Source organism: Sipha flava, unplaced genomic scaffold, assembly GCF_003268045.1.
Source record: "Sipha flava isolate LNK unplaced genomic scaffold, YSA_version1 177_pilon_pilon, whole genome shotgun sequence".
Taxonomy (NCBI): domain Eukaryota; kingdom Metazoa; phylum Arthropoda; class Insecta; order Hemiptera; family Aphididae; genus Sipha; species Sipha flava.
The window spans coordinates 621,557-643,162 of record NW_020272091.1 but is presented as its reverse complement, the minus strand read 5'-3'; the positions used below and the strand labels follow the sequence as shown (position 1 = coordinate 643,162).

Here is a 21,606-nt window from a genome sequence, read left to right as displayed (position 1 = left end):
ATGCAATATCTTAAGACATGTTAAGCACACAACAATATTAATGATTATAGTAATTTAAATTATTGTTATATTGTCTTAAATGTAATCATGATACTCTCGACTTCGTGCCTCAAAATTAACAACTTTTATTGAATTATTAGACAATGCATTAAAAAGTAACTTGAAAAACAAAAAAACAATTTTTTTATAATAATTAGAAAAACTAACTTGTTCATCCGTATAATCATATGTTATGCGCATGCGTTATTTATTTTCATCTGCCACGACCGGTTTATCAAGAGGAGGACTTGTTCCGGGCTAAAACCGGCTATTAAATCTAAAAAAGTACTGTTTGATTTTTCCTTCAGTCCTATAGATTGATGATTATGTGTGTATAAAAGTGTGCGTTTAGGTCGCGTGACCCGCCGTCTGCCGAAGAAACTGCTGGTTGACTCGAATTATGACTCATATGGGTTACCGTCAAGAGGCTACTATAAGGTCTGGTCCGAATTAACCTCAATTCTCGCTTATTAAATCCTACTATAAAAGTGAACGGAAAAAGTTGAAATATATGGTACTTATACACACATAGTGTATTATTTACGATTGTTTACTATTTTGTTTTTTAAGTAAACAATGATGGCGATTGATAAATATAATAATAAATAATTATTGATTGAATTTAAAATTTGTTTATAATTTGTATCCTTGATCCACTGATATTAATTATCCTTGTATAGAATAAAACAGTAGTGTTTTGTAGCTTCAGAGTTTCGATATTTATATTGAAGGAAGTTGTTAAATATTAAATATAAGTTGTTGCATAAAAAATACATTTACTTATATTTTCCATTTTTAAAGCTTTCATCATAAAAAGCTTTAAAATGCTTTGCCCATGCATAAAGAACATATCCCTGTATATCTGTCTCTTAAATTATTTATTATATAGATTTACAATTTCTGAAATGTATTAAGTGTTTGCATTGGAATTTAGTAAGCTTATTCAAAATTACAAAATTTTCTAAATGACTCATCTCTGTCATCACTAATTATTCTCGGGAAAACGGAAATTAATGGAGTCAAATTAATTCTATAGTCCGGCGATGACGGTGGCTTCAGAAGCGGTTGTGAAATGATTAATACATCCATTAGGCTCGTAAAAGTTCGTCAGCTGCCGCAGCCGCCGGTAACAAAAACGGTATTTATATTTTGTAGCATTAGCATTGTAGCCCACGCTTTTTACACATGTGTATGCATAAAGACCGCGTCCACATCCGTCCTGCGGTCATACTAGATATACATACTGACGTTAAAACATTTCGTTCCAATCTCTGCATACATTAACTGAATTGTATTTTTCATCGTTTAATTTATGAACCTAAATTAAATTAAAAATCAAATTCTATAAATCTCAAGTAATATATGATTATTGTCAGGTATTTCTTTTATCTCTATGTAAATAATTATTTATCCACTTAAAAGTAGGTCTTTCAAATTGTGTGAAAGATTTAAGTAAAAAGAACTTTTCTTCGGTCATGATTTATGGTTATAAATTGTCATTTGAGCTTTAAGTTACACCAATAATTCTGACTTTTCAATAGAAAAATAAAACAACATTTGTTTTAATAACGCTTTGGTCATTTTTCCCAATTTAAATATTTTATAGAGAAATTTGAATTTATTTATACATAATATGTATACATAATGTATATATACTTGTGTATATGTGCCACCCCATATACCTATTACAACGTGGTCGTCTTAACCCTACCCCTCTGTACGTGAAGGTGATGACGGTGTCGGCAATAATCTCTCGTGAAGACGTGACGACAAGAAAGTGCCTCACCATTAATACTGCCGCTGCGTGTGTATTCATATAGAAGCCGTTTAAAACCCCATGCGGATCGATAGCGTTTTACAACAAAAGGCCTCCTCTTCCACCGGTCCGTGCTGTGTGCGCTGTCGAGGATAGGAAGTGTATGTATGTGTTTGGGCGGGGGTTGGAAGGGATCGAGCTCCGAGTAAACGGTGGCAGACCTATGGACCGCCGGGGTAGGGAGGGTCGCCTAAAGGGATTGCCCGTCCATCCGACGATGCAGAAAAACGGGAACGCGTTGGCTGTGCTGTGTCTCTCGTCCGCCCTCTTTCAATGCCCGTCGCCATCGTCTCCCATCTACTTGTTCGTCGTTTTCTCTCTATATTTTCACCACTATTTCTCTTTCTTTCCTCTTTCTCTGTCCCTTTCATCTCTTTCTTTCACTTCCTTTCTCTCTTATATATATTCGTCTCGTCAAAAGGTATTTGTTCGTAGTTTGTATATACATAGTAGAGTGACACTCATTCGCTGCTGACCTACCTACTTTTTGGTGGAAAGTTGGCAGGACGAGAAGGGATAGACTACTGGTACGGCAGCGACACTTTTCCGACCGTAAAACCATCGGACCGTGTTTATCAAAGGCCATATAAGCGCTTTAATACTGCCTCCTGTCTGAGTTAAGCGAACGGTCAGTAGCAGCGGTAGCGGTGATGTTAACGGCGGACAAAGCACGGCGATCCCGCTGCGTTACCATGACGATAAAAAGACCCCAGAAATGTCCGGTGATTATTATTATAGAGAGAGAGGAAAAGAGAAATACAGAGATTGAGAGTGAGAGAGAAAGATAAAGAGAGCGGGAGGGTGAGATAGAGAGAGAAAGAAACCATCGTCGTCGTGTCCAAAAGAGTATAAAAAACATAAATAAATATAACGTATATGTACCACTGTATATATGAAAAGTCTTTTTACAGATAAAATGCCGACGCACCCTCTCCTGGTCCACCCACGAACGTCAGTCTCACGCGTATAATATTGTTTGCACTGCTGAAAGATGCGATGACGGCGTCGTGTGTGAAATTTCGTCGGCAGACCTATCGTCCAGTTTACTATCAGTTCTTCGTCGTTTAATAGTTTTATTTGATAGAATTGTGTATACTGATACATCGCTATTATATATGACATTTTGCGATGATGTTGGATTGTCATCGTCTCACATGACCCACTTTAATATTGTTATATATTATTTAACATCATATCCGACTAGTGTTTTCGTACGATTTATTCTCGCGTTTTATTTAATAATCCACCACGTGGCTCTATAACAGATTCCTCTGTTACTGGTTTTAATACCTTTTACGGATTATAATGCGTATGTAGTGGTAGTATACATACAAATAAACATACGTGCATACAACACACTTATATACTGCACTCTGTCGAATTTTTTTTTTTTGCTTGACTCAATCGCTCAAAGAATTACGTGTAACTATTTAGTATTACTATATTGAATATTATACTTCTATACTTTTAGTAACTTGGTTTAATAAAACATATTTACTTATGGTTCTTGAAACTGTTGAGTAGATTCGTTATTAATTTAATTATTCGATAATTTTACCATAAAAATATATAAATTAACTAAGATTTTGCTGGAAAATGTACGCATTATTGGTGTACATTGTGCTTTCTTTTTAAATTTATGTATATGTATTCCCCTATTACAAAACTTAATAAACCCACATTTCTATTTCTTTCTTGTTCTTAGTTTAACTGTGTATGAACGTCTCGTTTTTATCATGAATATTGCCAAGATTATTTCAATTAAGCAACATTTTGATGTTAACTTAGACCACTTTAATCACTCGAAATATCGGTCATTTAACAAGAAATATTAAGTGCGCTTTAAATGAGAAAAAAAGCTTAATTCACTGAAAATAATTTAAATATAAGTCATTAAAATGTATTATTTATATGACAGCTAATTCAATGAGTAATTAAATATTGTTTACTGACGCCATAACATAGCTGTCTGTATTTGTATACATTCTGTTTACATGTATTATAATAGTATGTCAGAAAGTTCAATGGATATTATATAATTTTAAAAGCTTTATTCCCGTTCAGGGACCTTTTGGGTACGCACGAGTAACCCCTTATTTGATGGTGTCGACATAATCGAATAATTTATATTATGTAGTAGTTCAAGTACGATCATTTGGTCAGTTGTGGGCAACGATTCGTAAACTGCTATTTGCATATATAAAACAGTTCATGGAAGGGTAACCGAATGAGCTAAGGCGATTATAGTAGATATCTAGAATATTTCCTTGTAATATGGGCTATTGACGTAATACAAAAAATAATAAATAAAATAAAAACCACAGTATAAATAACCGCTTCTTTAGACCAAGGTCCTACGAGAAGCTATCCGCAGCCTGCCTTAATCTGAACGCTTTTAGATATACACACATTTAAGATTTTACTATTGATTTATGTAGAACGCCCTTGGTTTTTTTATTAACACACTGGTCAATTATTGACAATAATTTATAATTTATTGTGCGTCGGACCGTGTAATTCTTTTTACTCTACGAGCAAATCGTGACTTCGCCACTTTGGGTGACTGTTTTCGTTTTATAGTAGATTATACAATGGAATATATGCGTTTAAATAAAGACATATAGCTTAAAAACAAATGTAGATGGAAATTCGAGAAATATTATTAATACAATTTTTTATGCGATGCCATTAAAATATGTTAAAACTATATGACAAAATAATTTTTTAAACTTTTATAACTGTGTTAAATGTAACCACATTGCACTCTATAAAATAAACAAATCCTAATTTTCTTAATGTCAATAGATTTCCTTTTTTAAAGTATACATGATAAATAATCGTTTGAAGTTTGAAGAAATGGGTATTTGCATAAATGAAAATTGAAATTGTACGCTTCGTTATAGGGTTTTTGTAGTTATGTTTGTACCTATATAAGACGTGAACACCCTTACCCTAAACTTTCGTGGTCGAAAAGAATGACGTGCTAAATTTATGAACGGGCATCGTCCTCCCCCCCTATAAACTCATTGTGCTCTTTAAAATGACTCCTCACGTTTCAAGGTGTTAAACGATGATCTCTACCCTCTTTTTTTTCTTTGAAAGACCGTATAATTTTTTAATATAATAAGAATTCATAGGTCTTTTGCATGTATAAGAGGGAAAATATTGTCATTTTTATACTAAAACACAATAAAATAATTAATATAACATCGAATTTAACATTTTATTAAAAGATGCAATTTTTCTAATCAAATATTTATTTTTCATGACATATGTATATAAATTAGATTCAACTTTTTCAACTATTCTTTAAAATTTTTTATTAGGAATATTTTAAGCGAAAAATGTTTGTTCCATGAATATATCGTGATACTTTACCAAATAACTGTATAAAACAATAAAAATATTAAATGTAAAAGAAAATAATAAGCAAAATTAATAATATTTTTAATGATGTTAGATAATAAGGTAAAAAAAAAAAAAAGTATTTACATAAAAATGTTCGTTTAATAAATGCAATAAAGTCAAATAAATATTATTCAAGTGCATTAGAAATGTTGTTACTCACTATTCGAATAATAAACATTGTTTTAACCTTACATTGATTAAAAGTTGACGCCCAATATTGGTACTCGTGTACTATGATGATTGTGTAGATATACAATAATTACTCCTATGGGATCTCATTTCTATATATTTTTTTTTCGCTTTCGTTTAATTTTTACCCTTATAAACATTTTTTAGTATGCAATATTAACCATGCACGGTATAGAAAGACTTAGAAAACTTTGTTTTCTGAATAAATTTATTATTATTATCGCGGTGTGATATACAACCGTATTTAAATCACTATAAGTAGTTTAAAAGAAAAACTCTCATTAATAATGTAATGTATGAAAAAATGCATTAAATATCACGTCGTTGTATGGTATAATCGCGATACCGAAGACGTCATTATTCCTGTATATAGCCTATATGTACTGATCGTGTGGGCTCTTGCGTACAATATCCAATAACTGTATAGGTATTTGTTTCTTATCGGTTACATATATTTTCGTGTGTAACGACAGTAAACGACGTATTGTATTTTTTACAATAATTATTCAATAGTTAACGAATGCAGTGCATGGGGTGTGCAGTTGTTTACTTTAACAGAGCTAACTAGTAATATTATATTAAAAAAATATGAAATATAATAGCTCTTTAAATGATGAATGGGATTCATTTTTATTATAGAACCCCATTTTTAAATTGCGGAAAAGATATTGTGTACACATTAATGATGTTATCAAAACTCCAAATATGAAAAGATCGATAATCATCGATTATATATATTATATTATTATTATAAGGAGTGTAAATAAAATTATATTAAAAATGAATCGCAATTTAATTTATTGATCAGCGTCACAAATCAAGAGCACTTCTCTATATATAGTATAGTATCACTAATTTTTTGCCGATAAATTAAAATGTGTTTGAACGGTTGAAATCCGAACCGACCAGAATTATTGGGTCGGGCGATCGATTCGGCGGTACAAGTGTATGCACTCACATATAAAATTGGCATTTTGATTTTTTTCGGTTCAGTTGGTCAGGCCGGTTCGGGTCTAGTGTACTCGTATGCGCGGCTTTAAGCTTTGTAGACCGTGTGCACAATCGCTATAACTCGTTGTCGTATCGCATACGAAGGCATAATGTGTTATGTTCAGAGATTTTTATATTGTTTGCCGTTTTTTTTCTCCCATATTATGTTTCTAGTTTAGTTTTAATTTGAATGATATTTACGTAAAATAATTTTGCGAGTTGAACTTCGATGAATTAAATGTGTACCAGGCGTGGCTTTTTTAATTTTTTAAATGTCAATACATTATGCTTGTTAATCGGTGTATGCAAATTATATTCAATATCGCTTTCGTTCTGCTACAAAATTTGATTCATCATTTGCTCAAGTAATATCAATGAAATTATTGTTGAAAGTGATTTATAATAACATTCATTAATAACACATTCTCAATTCGCAAAAGATAATTTTGAAAATTTTATTTAAATTTTATCGCCAACGCCGTTACTAGTTTCGTAATTTTCGCACGCTTGTCAAGAACTATATTTATCACTATTTGTCACTGTTATGTATGGGATCAAATCTGTTCCATTGTTTAAACATTTCAAAGAATCGAAGTATTGTTGGAAACTGTCCGTTATTAGTGAACAAAATAGTAAAAAAAAGTAATCATGTGCCCACAAGACTGATCGAAGAGAAATCAATACAGTGGCGGCGTGTATTCATGTGCATAATGGACACAAGGAGAGACCATTATTAAATTTTGAATATCCCGTTCGAGGTCAGTCTAATCCTGGATTTTTTTTTTTTTTTTATTGGCGCCGCAAAAGTATTAAGTGATGATATAAGATATGAACTATTAAAACATACACTATTATTATTATTATTACTTAATCGGCAAGCATTTTATCATGGAGTTGAGACCTATATTCACTGTCTGTAGATAAGCAACAAATAATATATAATATTATGATGATAACAATTCAACAAGAATATTCCGTCCGTTTTGATCAGAAAAAGATTAGATAAATATAATACAATCGACTGAGCATAAAAATATTTTTTTTTTTTACTGTGTAACATTACACTCGCGCATAGTTTAAAGCAACTGTGTATTTTAATATCGTACGCGTTTGTCTAGTCAGTATAAAACATTTAAATAAACCGACATTCCATAAAGCATTTAATATAACGTTAGACGCCTCTACTCGTAATCGCACGTATTTCTACATAACAAATATCTGTATTATAATTTTGCATTTTAAAAACTTCTATATACTATATATAATAAATTTACATTATTAGCGATAACGTTTGTGTAAGTTTAAATTTTTAAATGGTATGATTGTTTTATTAAAAGTTAATAATTGTTAGTGTTTTTTTTTTAAGGCTTAGGTTCTCTTGATGTGTTACGAATTTTTGCTCATGCTCTAAATATTATGAGAACTCTGTGAGTGACTAAAGGGTTTATGATAATTCACACAATACACATTAAAAAATTTGGTGAAATAACCATTAATCACCAGAATATAACAACTCTACAGGTATATCTTGTATCATTTTTCGTCCTTGGTTATTTTTGATGGATTTTATATTTTATACTGATTTTATTATTCTGTTCGGAACTTTTTAACGTCAGACTGTTATTTTTGTATTTTATTAAAATAAAAAATTATAACCTTATAAAATATATATTGTTAGATTTTATACTTAGTACATTTAATTTGCGATTAAATAAATTGTTATTTCACCATATAGATACGTAATTACATTTCACAATTAGTATTATATTGGTTTAACGTATAAATAATTAAACTATTTACTAAGAATAGAGTTTCAATAATAGTTAAGAGACTCGCGTTAGCTGTTATTTTTTTCTTATAGTTGTGTTTCAATGTAATTTCATTGAAGTTAAGGAATAAATGGATGTCACGTAAAATGTTAATAGTTTTAACGAGCTATATTATTGATTTTTTTCTCGGCCAACCTAGGCTTTGAGCAGTTCGATTACATTGAACGGTAAATTCATAGTGTTACTATATCAACCGATATTGAATTCAACATGGTTAAGAATAATTTAATAATGATAAAACAATTGATTAAATGTAGTTGATAATGTAATATTAAATGATAGTAAAAATATCATTATTTACCTTTATTATTATTTATAATGATCGCCATTATTGGTTATGGGGTTATGAGCAACAGTGATTATAGTGTATCAATTATCAATATACTCGTTTATGATGTATCGAATAAAAAAATTTTTTATGAGTTTTATAAAAGTATAATAATTATGTCGTGATGTTGTATTTTATTCTCGTTTATATACGAGTATTTAAGCAGGAAATCATAAAAACCATTTTCTCCTTAGTATACGTGCGTATGTAAAAATAAAATGCACTGAAATTATAAAAAGTATATTTTATTAAAATGTATCAAAGATTTCAATAAAATTTAACGTTATTTGGAAAGTTTTTAATATTATTTAAAAAATGTATTCTTTTAATTAACTTTGACAGCAGTGATGTACAAACAATATTTGGTAGATTATTCCATTTTTTTTTCGTTTTTTAATGAACTTTATTTATGTTAAAATATTATAGTGAAAATTCTTACTAAATTGAGTAAATTAATATAGTACCGAATAAATGGCTATGTTATATTGATAATTTAATAAAATATAAAACCGGTTTTACATGATAAATACGCGATAATAGCCAAAGTATTTGTAGTATTTTTGCCGTCGCCTCAATGACGATCGGCAGAATGTCGTTTTTGTTTCATCTGATGACAATAATCATGCTGTTGATAAAAGAGAATAGAGAAAAAAGGATTTAGTACTTTTTTCATTCGAGTTGGTCGAGAAATGAAAATTATTGCGTCCTTATTATTTAACACACATATAGGAATAGCTATGTGTTTGAGCAGTACCGGCAGAATAAAAAACAAATACCGTCTTGTCTGGAAATTAATCGCCTCATTTTTTCAAGAATCGTGTGAACCCATATATTTTGTTGACCGGCAAATTAAATCCCATTGTTTTGACCGATTGAATTTGTTTTATAAAATGTAGTGCTTTATAATACACCATCAATAAATTACAGCCTATAACGATATATTTATTTGTGTTAGTAAACGAATCTTATGAACTGTATTCCCAGTGAACACATTTTTTGAGAACTATAGGTTCATATGTGTATATACATATATTCATTCATTTTAAGTTTTATATCAATTTATTATTCAAATAAGTAATCATTTTTTTCTGTATAGAAGTCATACAATATTTAATTAAAAAATTTTATTAAAAAAACAAACGATTCTTATTCGGAATACTTTTTTGATTTGATGATTTTAGTTCTTTTTAGATAAAAACTGTGTTTTGCTATTTCGATTATTTTCTTATTTTTATTTTTATTTGACATAAAACTTTTTTCTTTTACTTTTATTCATTTTTTTATTTTTATTTTTATTTTTTATGTTTTCATTTGGCCTCGTCTCAGCCCGTTCGTAGCACCCAGATAAATCATCACGCGTTTGCCAACGGCGTTATACGAGTACAAAAAGGGTTATATGTACATGAGCCAGCTTCTCAGATGTACCCGTTGTCGGAGGAAGATAGCATGACGTCCCCAGGTATGTTGTAAAATATAGTCTAAAGAGATTTTTAGGAACTTCATTTATGTGACTATGTGCATATGCGGACAAAACATGATTGGATACGATAAGGTCAACATATTCGACTTCCTTCGTCCAATGACCTCCTCATCATTGTTACATATATAACCCAGACTCGTTTTGCTATATTAAATATATATGACCATTGCGTGTGACATTCTTATCATTTTCGGCCAACGTGATATTGAACACGGCTAATATTCATTTAATATAGTATAGTTTATGAAATTAATTTTTAGACATATTTTTATGAATATGAAAAGTAAACGCAGTCGGTATTTATCTTATAAGAAGTCTGCACATTAAACCTAAAATAGGAAGATTCTCGCTCATATAATATGTGTTGGTTTTACATGATGTTGTCCAAATAAAATATATATGTTTTGGGTCATGAACTTGTTCATTTGATGTAAGTAAAAACCATTAGAATCGTTATTACATATTTTGTTTATGGAACCTACCAAGTAAAGAAAATTAAAAAAAAACTTAATTTTAACATATTTACCTGGAGTTATGTAAGCAAAATAAACATTTTAAAATAATTATAAACAATTTCTAATTGTAAGTAATTTTTTTTTTTTAAGTTAAAAGTTATAATTTATAAAATGTCAAACAATTTCAGAAATATGAATAACTAGATGAAACTTATTTTTATTTAATTTTTTTCAGAAAATATTTAACCCAAAAAATATGGTTACAAAATAGTAATTTATTTATATTGCATGATTGACAAACTTTGAAATATTTTATTTTTATTTTATGAAGTATGTGCACAGGTATTGTGCTTCAGTAAACATTTTCGTTTTCGAGTTCCTAAATTATTACTATTCATGTGAGATTCTCTTTGTTTTTACTAAAAATGTTTTCATCAAATAATAGTTATTACTACGTTATTGTCATCGTCATTTACAGTATATGTAGAAAGTATAAAATCCCTAAATTATAAATGGGGATCAAATACATTAAAATAAGACGATTAAAGATAACCATTACTAATAACACGGTTATAACAGTTAATATCGAATTAAATTGATCTTAATCATTATATGATATATTTTATAATATCCAATTTAAATTAAAAATGTTACCTAATTATCTTTGTATACATTTGTAGGTATGTAGTGAACATTATTGTAACGGTTTCAATTATATAGAATTTAGGAATGGCTTATAGTTACATTTCGTTTAAAGATCTTGAAGGCATAAATGTAAAAGCATAATATATAATATTGAATTTACCATGGAATTCAATTTAACTCAAAGAAATTATATTTTAATATTTTATACGACCTCTAATTAAACAACAGGATCTTACATTATTAAATATTTTTTAAAATTATAATCTTTTTTTTTCATTTATTATAATTATAAAATGTTTCAGCACCTCTAGTGCTATTACAACTTTTTAGTTTTTACAATTTTGTTTGCTATAAATTTAAATAATTATAAATTTATTAATTACATAAATATTAATAGTGAGGTTATAAAATGATGTGCTAACACATTTGAATATAATAAAAAGGTCTATCATATTAATAATGATCCTCATTATCTGAAGATGAGTCTTCCGTGTCTGTTAAGAGAATATCCTGGGGAAGTCGAGGCCGCAGACGTCTATTGAGTGTTTTTCTTCCTAAATTGTAATGACGAGCACTGTCCAAGTTTTTTAGTTTGGCGTGGAAATTTTTATATTGGGTTTTAATCCATGTATTTATCAGGGGTATTCCCGTGTCATTATGGATCTGACGGTTTCTCATAAATCACGGTGCTTTGAGACATATCCTTAAGAATTTATTTTGTAAGATTTGGAGTTTATTTATTTTAGTCATAGAGGCAGCAGCCCATACAGGACAAGCATAAGTTATCAGTGGTCTGATTATTGTGGTGTAGAGAAGAAGAGAAGATTTCATTTGAAAAGTTGATTTGTAATTTACTAAGGGGTAGAGAATTCTCATCCTGGCATATTCCTGAGTGAGTTTTTTGTTTATATGGATATTCCATGTCAGTTTTTCATCGAGGAAAACACCAAGGTATTTGACTGAATTATCTTTTCTATTCCATTGTATGATCTGGTTGTTTATATTAATATTTTTTTGGATCGTTATCATCTTAAAAGATGATTATAATCTTAAAAGTACGTAAAAATATAAAATAAATAATCAAATATTAAAATTGAAACATGTGTTCAACAGTGGATATATTATGATTATTTACATATATACACTGTTTAATTTGTTCTCGTGCGTAATTTTTCAAATCATCTACCCTATCATAAAGAATAAAAGTAAAACTTAATTCTATAAATACATTAATTATTTTAAAAATGATTATATATTTTTATCTATAACTTTAATACTATTAATACGTTAAAGAGTTATTAGTGTTATTATAATATGTAATTATTAATGAATGTATATTATTGTAGGAAAATATTTTATGTTATTAATTTGGTATTTATGGTGTATGTACTTACATAATATTTTATTTATTAGTGAGCTTTAGTTTTAGTTATCAGTTTGACAGTTAAATTGTACTAGAAAATATTACAAATAATAAATTATATATATTATAGTAAGAGTAATATTTATTTTATAAAGAACATAAAAATAACATTTAGTTATATATTATTTAATGTACATACATTTTTTAATATTTTATTTAACTAATCTTAACATTTTTACTTTTTTCGCTCTATTTTACTTTTTAAATATTAATAAATATAGTATTACTATAATACTATCCATTTCTAGTGCTTATTAGGTTATCAATAATCACAAATCGTATCGATTTTATCTAAATCATTATTTAGTACAATTAGCTTCCTTTTTTAGTGTTATATTTGTTATCCATTAGCGCCTGATTAATAGGGATCACGAAATACATTAAGAAAGCTCTTTTGATAACAATACTGATTCTTGCTCTACTACAGATACATATTTTTATTTAAATGTGGTCAAATAATGTTTTATTAAAATATTCTATTAAATAGCTTATATGTTACTAATAAATTAAATTTTATGTTATTCAATTAATTGTATTTATTTATTTATCATTTATCTATTAACTATAAAACAATTCTTATAGATAAAACTCTCGGGGGATAATATAAATGCTATAAATAATATTGTTCTTCATTCATAATATCCACAAAATTATTTTGTTACTATAGTTTTTAATATATACCATTTTACTGCTTATTCGTGTTAGATCTTAAATTTTTTGTTCAATTTATTCACTTTCATTAATATACCAACATTTATAAAACCCGAGCATCATCATTGTACGTGTCTGGAGCAACGTTGGACTCATCATTGTCGAATTAAAGAATAGAAGGTGCAGGTGTGCTCGATGAATCACTAGTTACCCAAGTTGTATACTCAGACATATACACATAATATATACTTAAATATAGACATTATTTCTTCAAGCGGACCTGTATGTTTCATTGGGGTGAACATAACAATATATAACTATACAATGAACACACACGTTTTTATTTATGATATCGGCTTAGCGCCGCCCTTCGTATGAAAAAGTCACCACCAGAGAAAATACAAATCGTCTCGAAATCATAAATCGGACTGTTCCAGCATATATTTGTAATCACCGTTGATCGTTTTCTGTTTAAAAGCTTAATACACCATTATATCATTTTATGGTACCTATAGGTTAAATAATAACGATAAAAAAATACTATTTTGGAAGAAAAAGTGGTGATAGGATCTGGCCCTGTTCAACGTGACTGATTATTGTAGAGAGGACTTGCAAAAAAACGAAATTATGTTTATATCACGTGAAAACTCCTCGTCTAACAAATATGTTATGTTTATTAACTATATGTACTCAAGGATATTACGTTTATGGATTGTGTTCAAAATTCGCACTTAGTTTAAAACTATTCTACACTATTGTTATAGTAGCACATACTATCAAAATTCTTGACTAGTAATCTTGAAGTCATTATTTTTCTTTTGATTTTGTCAGTAGACAATTTCAGTTCTAGTAATTATTTATCAAGTTTATTGTGTTGTAACATGTACCTAGTGTTTTATTATCATCGCACCGTATTAAAAGAATTGATGTATTATACCATACAAATTATTATTGGGTATGAAAACTATTATTATTTAAAAAATTATTACACCCGGTCTTGAAATTCAAATCGTAGAAGATGATTATATTGGTTAAATGTATATACATGTACACAAATTAATCTATTCTATCGTATATACTTCTATATTGGGAATGTATAAAGCAATATATTATGGTATAGCATATATACCACAATTGAATCGAGTAATATATACATAGGGGTAGTTTGTGTTCATTACAGTCCATACTTTATCCATATTTGTCATTTCCTTGAAAACCTTAAACACACATGTTCAATTATTATTTTGATGGTGATGTGTATTTATTTGAAATTTATTATGGCTTAATTTTCAAATACATTACGAGATACTTATTCAGTGGTATAAATTATGAGGTGGTCAACATTATGCATTTCTGTTTGTAGTGCGTCTTTAACTTTTTGATTTGTAATTAATTAACGTTTCTGTGCCGATCATCCTTTTCATTCGAATGAATAAAGAGACAATTTTTATAATCGTGTGAGATGAAATCGTTTCTTACCTCAACTTAATTTCGCTGATGAAAGTAGTTTGATACAGTAGTTATGGTAGTTACGGTAATTATGTTATGTGTGTTCTACGCATCTAAATATGTTTATCGCAGTGATAATAATGATCGTACATATGTACAGTTTTCCTGACCAAGGGACACTTAGTGACGACAGTCACGGCAGTCCATAAATGTGGCAACGTCGCGAGTTACAAGTTACCTAAAAAAAAACACTGCTGATCCATTGTGGACGGTAAACCGGTTTTCGTTCCGGACGACACCTGTACTCCGCCTACATTTTGTATTTTACACACACACACTCGTACGCGCGACAACAAAACGTAAATTATCATATGTAGGTATATCCTTTTGCTTTCTCATAATCCCAGGACACACGTCAACGAAAACCAAATGACAATTCCTACTATGACATTCTAGATGAGTTACTCATTACTAAATGTGGTTATTTACTTAAAGTTACTATTTATTTTTCAAGTTTCGTATTACTTTATCGTTTATTGGCCGACCAATAAAAAATAAATAAAAAACTATAATACTTCTACGTTCATAGAAACACTAGGTACAAGATTTTTAATAATTATAATTGGGTAATTATTACCCTACATGTTGGAAGTTGTGTTGTTAGCGAGAAACCCTTACTTAACTGTTAATTGGATAATTAATTAATTACTAAACAAATTCGTTGTTATTTTTATCGTAATTTATTAATATTTGAACTGCTGTAAAACTCGCTTAAGACTTTTAAAAATACCAGTTCACTAGAACGATTTATACGGAAATTGATAAAAAAAATAAAGTGATTAAATTATTGAATTAATATTTTACTATTGAACATACTTTAATAAATTATAATTACATATATTTTTTGTTATTGAATTTAATTAAAAAAAAAATATATGCATTTATACAATACATAACAATATACTTAAGTAATTTTATTATCATTTTTTTTTCTATTTTATTACATACCTATTAAAAAAATTATCCATTTTTCCATTTTGACAATGCATTTCAAAAAGAATGTTTTAGATTTTGTTGACATAATCCAATATTTATTCGGCATTTTCTACAGAGAATAATACTTTTCGAATTTCTGATAGGTGTTGCAAACCTACAATAATTGCAGAAATTGATACTGGATTGGTTGGATCTTCTTGATAGTTTTATACCTCGTGCCATGAAATACGTATCTACTCGATCAAATACTGTAAGTAGGATAAAATAAAACGATAAATACAATAATTACAAGTAAAAGAGTAAAATTCTATTTTCTAAACTTTATCTCATCGCTCATTTACACTGACTTGTATAGGCAACGTTTAGGGATCAATGGAAAACAGCGTCTAATGCGGGAAAGCGTCTTAAACGAGTTTTACTATAGCTAATAGTTCATTACATTTGTTTATAATTAATGTATTTAAAAAACTAAAATTCTGTATCGACCCCATATAATTTATGTAGTGTGCGTTTTTCTTTTTATTATTATTATTATTATTATTATATATTCTATTATATGTGAAAGATGTGCACGGTGGTAGTCTCTCTAGTTAGGTTTGGTGAAAGATTCATCTCGAGAGAAATGGAAGAATAGTGGATAAACTGGTTTGAACATCAGCTAAATGGCTTGCTTATTATTGTTTTTCAGTTCATTGATATATTTGTTAAGGCATAAGATCAAAGATGGGACTTAATCGAAATGAAACGTTTAGCATTTTGTACTGTTTTACTTCTAAGTTCTCTCGGCTATAGTAACCGTTCTATATCATTGTGTTGAACATTTCTAAAAAAAATTCAAGTATTACCTTCATCTCCATTAAGTTAATATAATAAATGAAAGAAAAGAATAGATGAACGATACGAAATGAACAGTTATATATATCTGCGAACCTATATGTATAGTATGTATACACAAATCATGTAAGTACTTTTTCTAGTGTATAAGACATTGCGGTATGGTTGTTTTTAAACACTGTACAGAGTGATGTGTGACTGCTATTGTAATTATGAAAAATGAGTATATTTATTATTTATAGAAAAAATAAAAATAACAATAATACATTTGTTTTATCTGTGTAGTTTATAAATTATATATTTTTATGTATTAAAAAGCAATTCTATTTGTAATATTTATAAATACGTTTGTTTTTTGTTTATTAAATGTCAGTTAAATAATATGTAGGTCAATATCAATAGCAAGTTCGAATATCATATAGTTTTCCTTTCTATTATATACGAGTATGTCGAGCTACTTACATCTCAGTTTTTTATTATAATTTGTAATACAATTTTTCTCGAATTATAAATATAAATATGTACAAATTTATCCAAAAATAAATTATAATATAAGGACATTTTATTATACATGTATAATAAACTAAAAATCAAATGCTTACATTTTTTTTATAATTATCTCCTACTGAAATTCGTTTTATTCGGTGTTTTTTTTTTTTTTTTAATAATTCAGATTAGATATATAGTTTGTGTATGAGTATTTTCTACAATTTTATACTATTAGAAATCTTTTTATTTTCCTGTATTAATGGATTTATTGTTTTATAGAAGATATGTTTAAAAAGATTAAAAATATATCACACATTATAAAATATTATTTCTAATATTAAATAGTTTAGTTTCCTAATTGAAAATCGTTATTTTTTATCCAAGAAATTAAAATCAATAATGTATACCCTTTTTTTCGTATAATCCAAATATAATGTACTCTACTTATTGCAAACTTTAATTTATGTATTTACTTGCCAACAGTCGAATCGTATTGTAGACACGTAATAACGGTTTGTAAGAGGATGGTAGTACTTGAATCCAAGAAACCGTATATAGCTTTAGCTGTTTCTCCGCGGGGCGTAATCGTATATACAACACAATATGTAAATTACGCATTATTTCAAAGAAGTCTTTATGCATGCACTGATTTTGATAAATTTGAACGACGTTAAAGTGGTAATATGCAAATTAGGACGCTAAAGAGCCACGAATTTAGGTATTAATAGCCATTATTATTTAGGTTGCAAATCAAGGAACTTAAGACCCGTGAGAAATTAAAGATTTCTTACCATGCTTGGCACCATCTGAGAAATCTATCGTTAAGAGATTTTGTCATTCAAAACGTTGTCGAGCCTCTACACCTGTATCGTATTATTTTTTGTTTATAGTTATTTTTCAATATCTCTGTATATGCCATGTAACAAAATATCACATCCTACTCGTATAATTTGTATATATATTAAATGTATCATTTTAACCGACATGATAATCAACTAAAAATTAACATTTTAAATTTTCACAAGTGTTCTTTGCTACTATTTAATTTATGATTTTTGATTATATTAATTATTTTCAAAGTTAACAAATTCACAATATCCTTTATAATGTAATATAAAGCAAATTATTGTTGTCTCTTTCCGTTTCTACAATATTCTGAAGTAAAATAAAATAAAAATTATGAACACATTGGCTAAATATGTTTATGTTTTCTCATGTTAAATAACTGCAAGAATACAAGTGGTGTATTGTATCAAACATTATATTATGAATACAAATAAATAATTTTCTATAAAATATTTGTATAATGTATAACATTGTATTATGTTTAATATTCAGCAATATATATTCTCACTCAGCATTTACTTTAAAAATGCACGTCCCTCAAGTTATCTTCGAATGATTAATAGTTTGAATAATTAAACACAGTATTTATACATTTTCATTTTAAACTTTTTTTGTTAATTCACACTTTTTTTTTTGAGTGCCAGAAACAATTATTTTAAAATCTGAAGGCCTCTTCAAGACACGTATTTCCATTGTATGTATAGATCTGCTTTATCTTCCTGCTGGTCAAGTTAATTATACAATTTGGCACATGTTCTCGTTGGCTCCGATTCTCCCGGAGTGACGACTTTTCCACCAAAACTATTTTCATTCGCCGTCTTCGTCGTTCATTCATGGCGTCATCACGTTTTACATGATCATTTTTAGCTACACTGTGTAATTTTTCTTTCGGTAGTTTTTGAATATATATTCAAGATAAAGTACACAACACGCCTACTTATATTTGAATAACTTTATGGATTATTTGTTATTCATTACACCATGTATCTTTAGGTAGTAGTAGGATGACGTATAAATGTAAAAAATCAATAAAACTAAACATCATTTTGTACGTCTAGATAATTATAGCAATATATATGCAATATGTGCAAAATTTTTGTAATAAACAAGATTCGAAGTATAACAATTTAAAAGTTTTATAATTTTAAAAGTTTAAAATTTATATTCTAACTATTTGAGCTGTGTATTCTGTGGTTTATTAAAACTATATCAAATAATTTCAGAATGCATTATTTTTATGGTTTGAACATTTTTTTAAGATCTTTCAAATACAATAAATAGTAGTCACTATTTCTTAAATTAAAAAGTGTTATATTTTTACACTTTTTCGAAAATAAAAATAAATTTAGGAATCAATTATAAATTATTATTTTTAATTTAACAATAAATTGTTTTCCTTATAGTTGTAATTCTTAATAAATAAGTTTTATATTTAATGTACGCTATGATTATTTAAATGACATTTATTTTTGAACGTTATAATAGAATGATACACATACCTACCTATCTATTAGCAAAACAGTTAGTATTTATATAAATAAATAAATAATTTAATGCATAGCCTGGAGTAATAATATGTGTAATGTACGATCGATTTCGAATTAAAAAATCATCGGCTTTATACAAATTCAATAAAATCGCAACTATAGATAATATTTGGATCGTTATAAAATTATTTTAATTCGACATTTATATGTCTCGAGATTTTATAATTCATTTTCAATTGTACTTATAGTAGTGTACCTAGTCATAAATCATAACTATTAAATAATAATGAATTGTAATTGGTACATTTTATAAATCATAATATTTCACCCTAGCATAGTTTTATTTATAGTCATGTTACTTGTATTATATGCTCACTGAGCAGTACTCAGTCCTCTTGAACGGGTCATTTAGAAATAGTGATAATTTTCTTTATACATTTACGGTCTGTATATTCATTAATATGGTCGTTAACATCCTTTATAAGTGGTCGTTTATTATTAATGTTCAATTAAATGGAAATTATCATTAGTACAATTGGTCAGTACAAGTTTTTGTCGAAAATCTCCTTTTCTACTTCTTGTTTTCGTGACACTACAACAATAGAGTAGGTGTGCCGGACAAGAGAAGGGTTCGCTTCCCTTAGATAGTATAATAGTGTTTTTTTATTTGCCCCATCGTCGTTTCTGTAGGCGTGTACATCGCGTGGGATAAATCTGACGACAACAAAAGAAAAAGTCTAATCGTTTGTTATATAAGTATATTTTGACTCGTCTCCAGTGTTATGTTCTATTCAAAGTTTCTTCTAACCGCAGCACGTACAAATGGGATGGCAGCCAAGTTTTATCAAACATTATTTTTAAACTAGCCACCATGTTGATTTCTCATTGGGAGGCTGTTGATTTTTTGTTGAGAGGCTATAATATTTAGACTACATTTTTCGATTATAGTTAAAAAAAAATGTACTGTATTATTCATACAATATAATACGTTATTTAACACTGTCATATCTGATTAATCTACAGAGTAAATTGTTATATCTAAAATGTTTTCATGATTTTGTTAAAAAGAAGGAATCGTTTAATTAAAAATGTATGGTTATCTGTTATAAATAAAAGTATATATATTATTGTGATAAATCCATTTTATTAAATGTTTATTTTCTAACATATTCTAAGAAATTTTTTAAATAAAATCAATCCATTAACAATTGTAGTACAACATAAATATACAAAAGTATTTAAGATTGGCTGTCGTATATTATTACTATGATTATTATTTAAAAATATGTTTTGTAAATTATAAAAAAAACTTTTTAGTTTTAAAGAAATCTATAAAAATTATCTAAGGAGAAAATTATAATAAAACCATATTCTTCTGCTTTCTTAAACTCGGCTTGAATTTTTACTTAAAAATATAAACTTCTCTCATTTTATATTTATTTAATTAAACTATATATGTATAATATTTTAATAAAATTATATTTTATTGATAATATATATATTACATATACATGTGCATATTATGTATACCTATAGCTAAAAATTACATATCATTTTATTTTAATAAAAATAATTCTATATTTTTCTATGAAAAATACTTATCAGTTGTAAAATAGTTAAATTTAATATTGGTTTTTTAATATTAAAAACATTATTTCTACGAGTTAAGCTTGATTTCAACAGAAAACTAATTGAACTTTTCGTTTATTTTATACCGTGCGGAACTGCGAAATTCTTTGTATTGTTTATATTCTGAGAATTATCTTCTACAGTCCTACAGATTACCCTTGGAAATCATTTAATTTGATTACTATGCATATTTAAAAGACTGCATTTAATAATTGTATGAAATATGTCAGTTAACAATTGCAATAATATTATTAGTATTACATACTGTCAGCAAATATTAGTTTAAAAAAGACATACTTAAAATATCACTACTAAGGCATGTAATATAATATTTTAAAATGTCGTTTTATATACTATTATCCACAGTATGTATTACATACATTCGAAAAAAAATTTGCTAAGTTATGTGAATAAACAAACCACATAAGTGTAAATATTAATATTAGTAGGTAAGTCTTAGTTTAATACATGGATTCGAAGGTAACATTAATAAATAATAATTTAATATAAGATTAAAAATAAAATAATATCAATTAACGTATGTCCTTTTTTAATATTATATATTCAATTACAATGCCGGGAAAAGTGACCATAGCCGCTGCGTACTTAAATTTATTTAGTCA

General features: G+C 27.8%; 1 protein-coding gene across 5 annotated transcripts in view; it reads left to right on the top strand.

Moving 5' to 3' along the window:
- The window catches only part of LOC112680514 (transcriptional enhancer factor TEF-1), a 65,613-nt gene that overhangs the window by 17,830 nt on the left and 26,177 nt on the right, over positions 1 to 21,606 (top strand). For 3 of the 5 annotated variants that reach the window (XM_025550613.1, XM_025550614.1, XM_025550617.1), the window contains exon 3: positions 9,926 to 10,058. The exons of the other annotated variants lie outside the window; for them this stretch is intronic. In XM_025550613.1, the coding sequence (XP_025406398.1) occupies positions 10,019 to 10,058 (40 nt within the window). In that variant the 5' untranslated portion in view covers positions 9,926 to 10,018. The remainder of the gene's footprint in view (positions 1 to 9,925; positions 10,059 to 21,606) is intronic. 5 annotated transcript variants of the gene reach the window in all.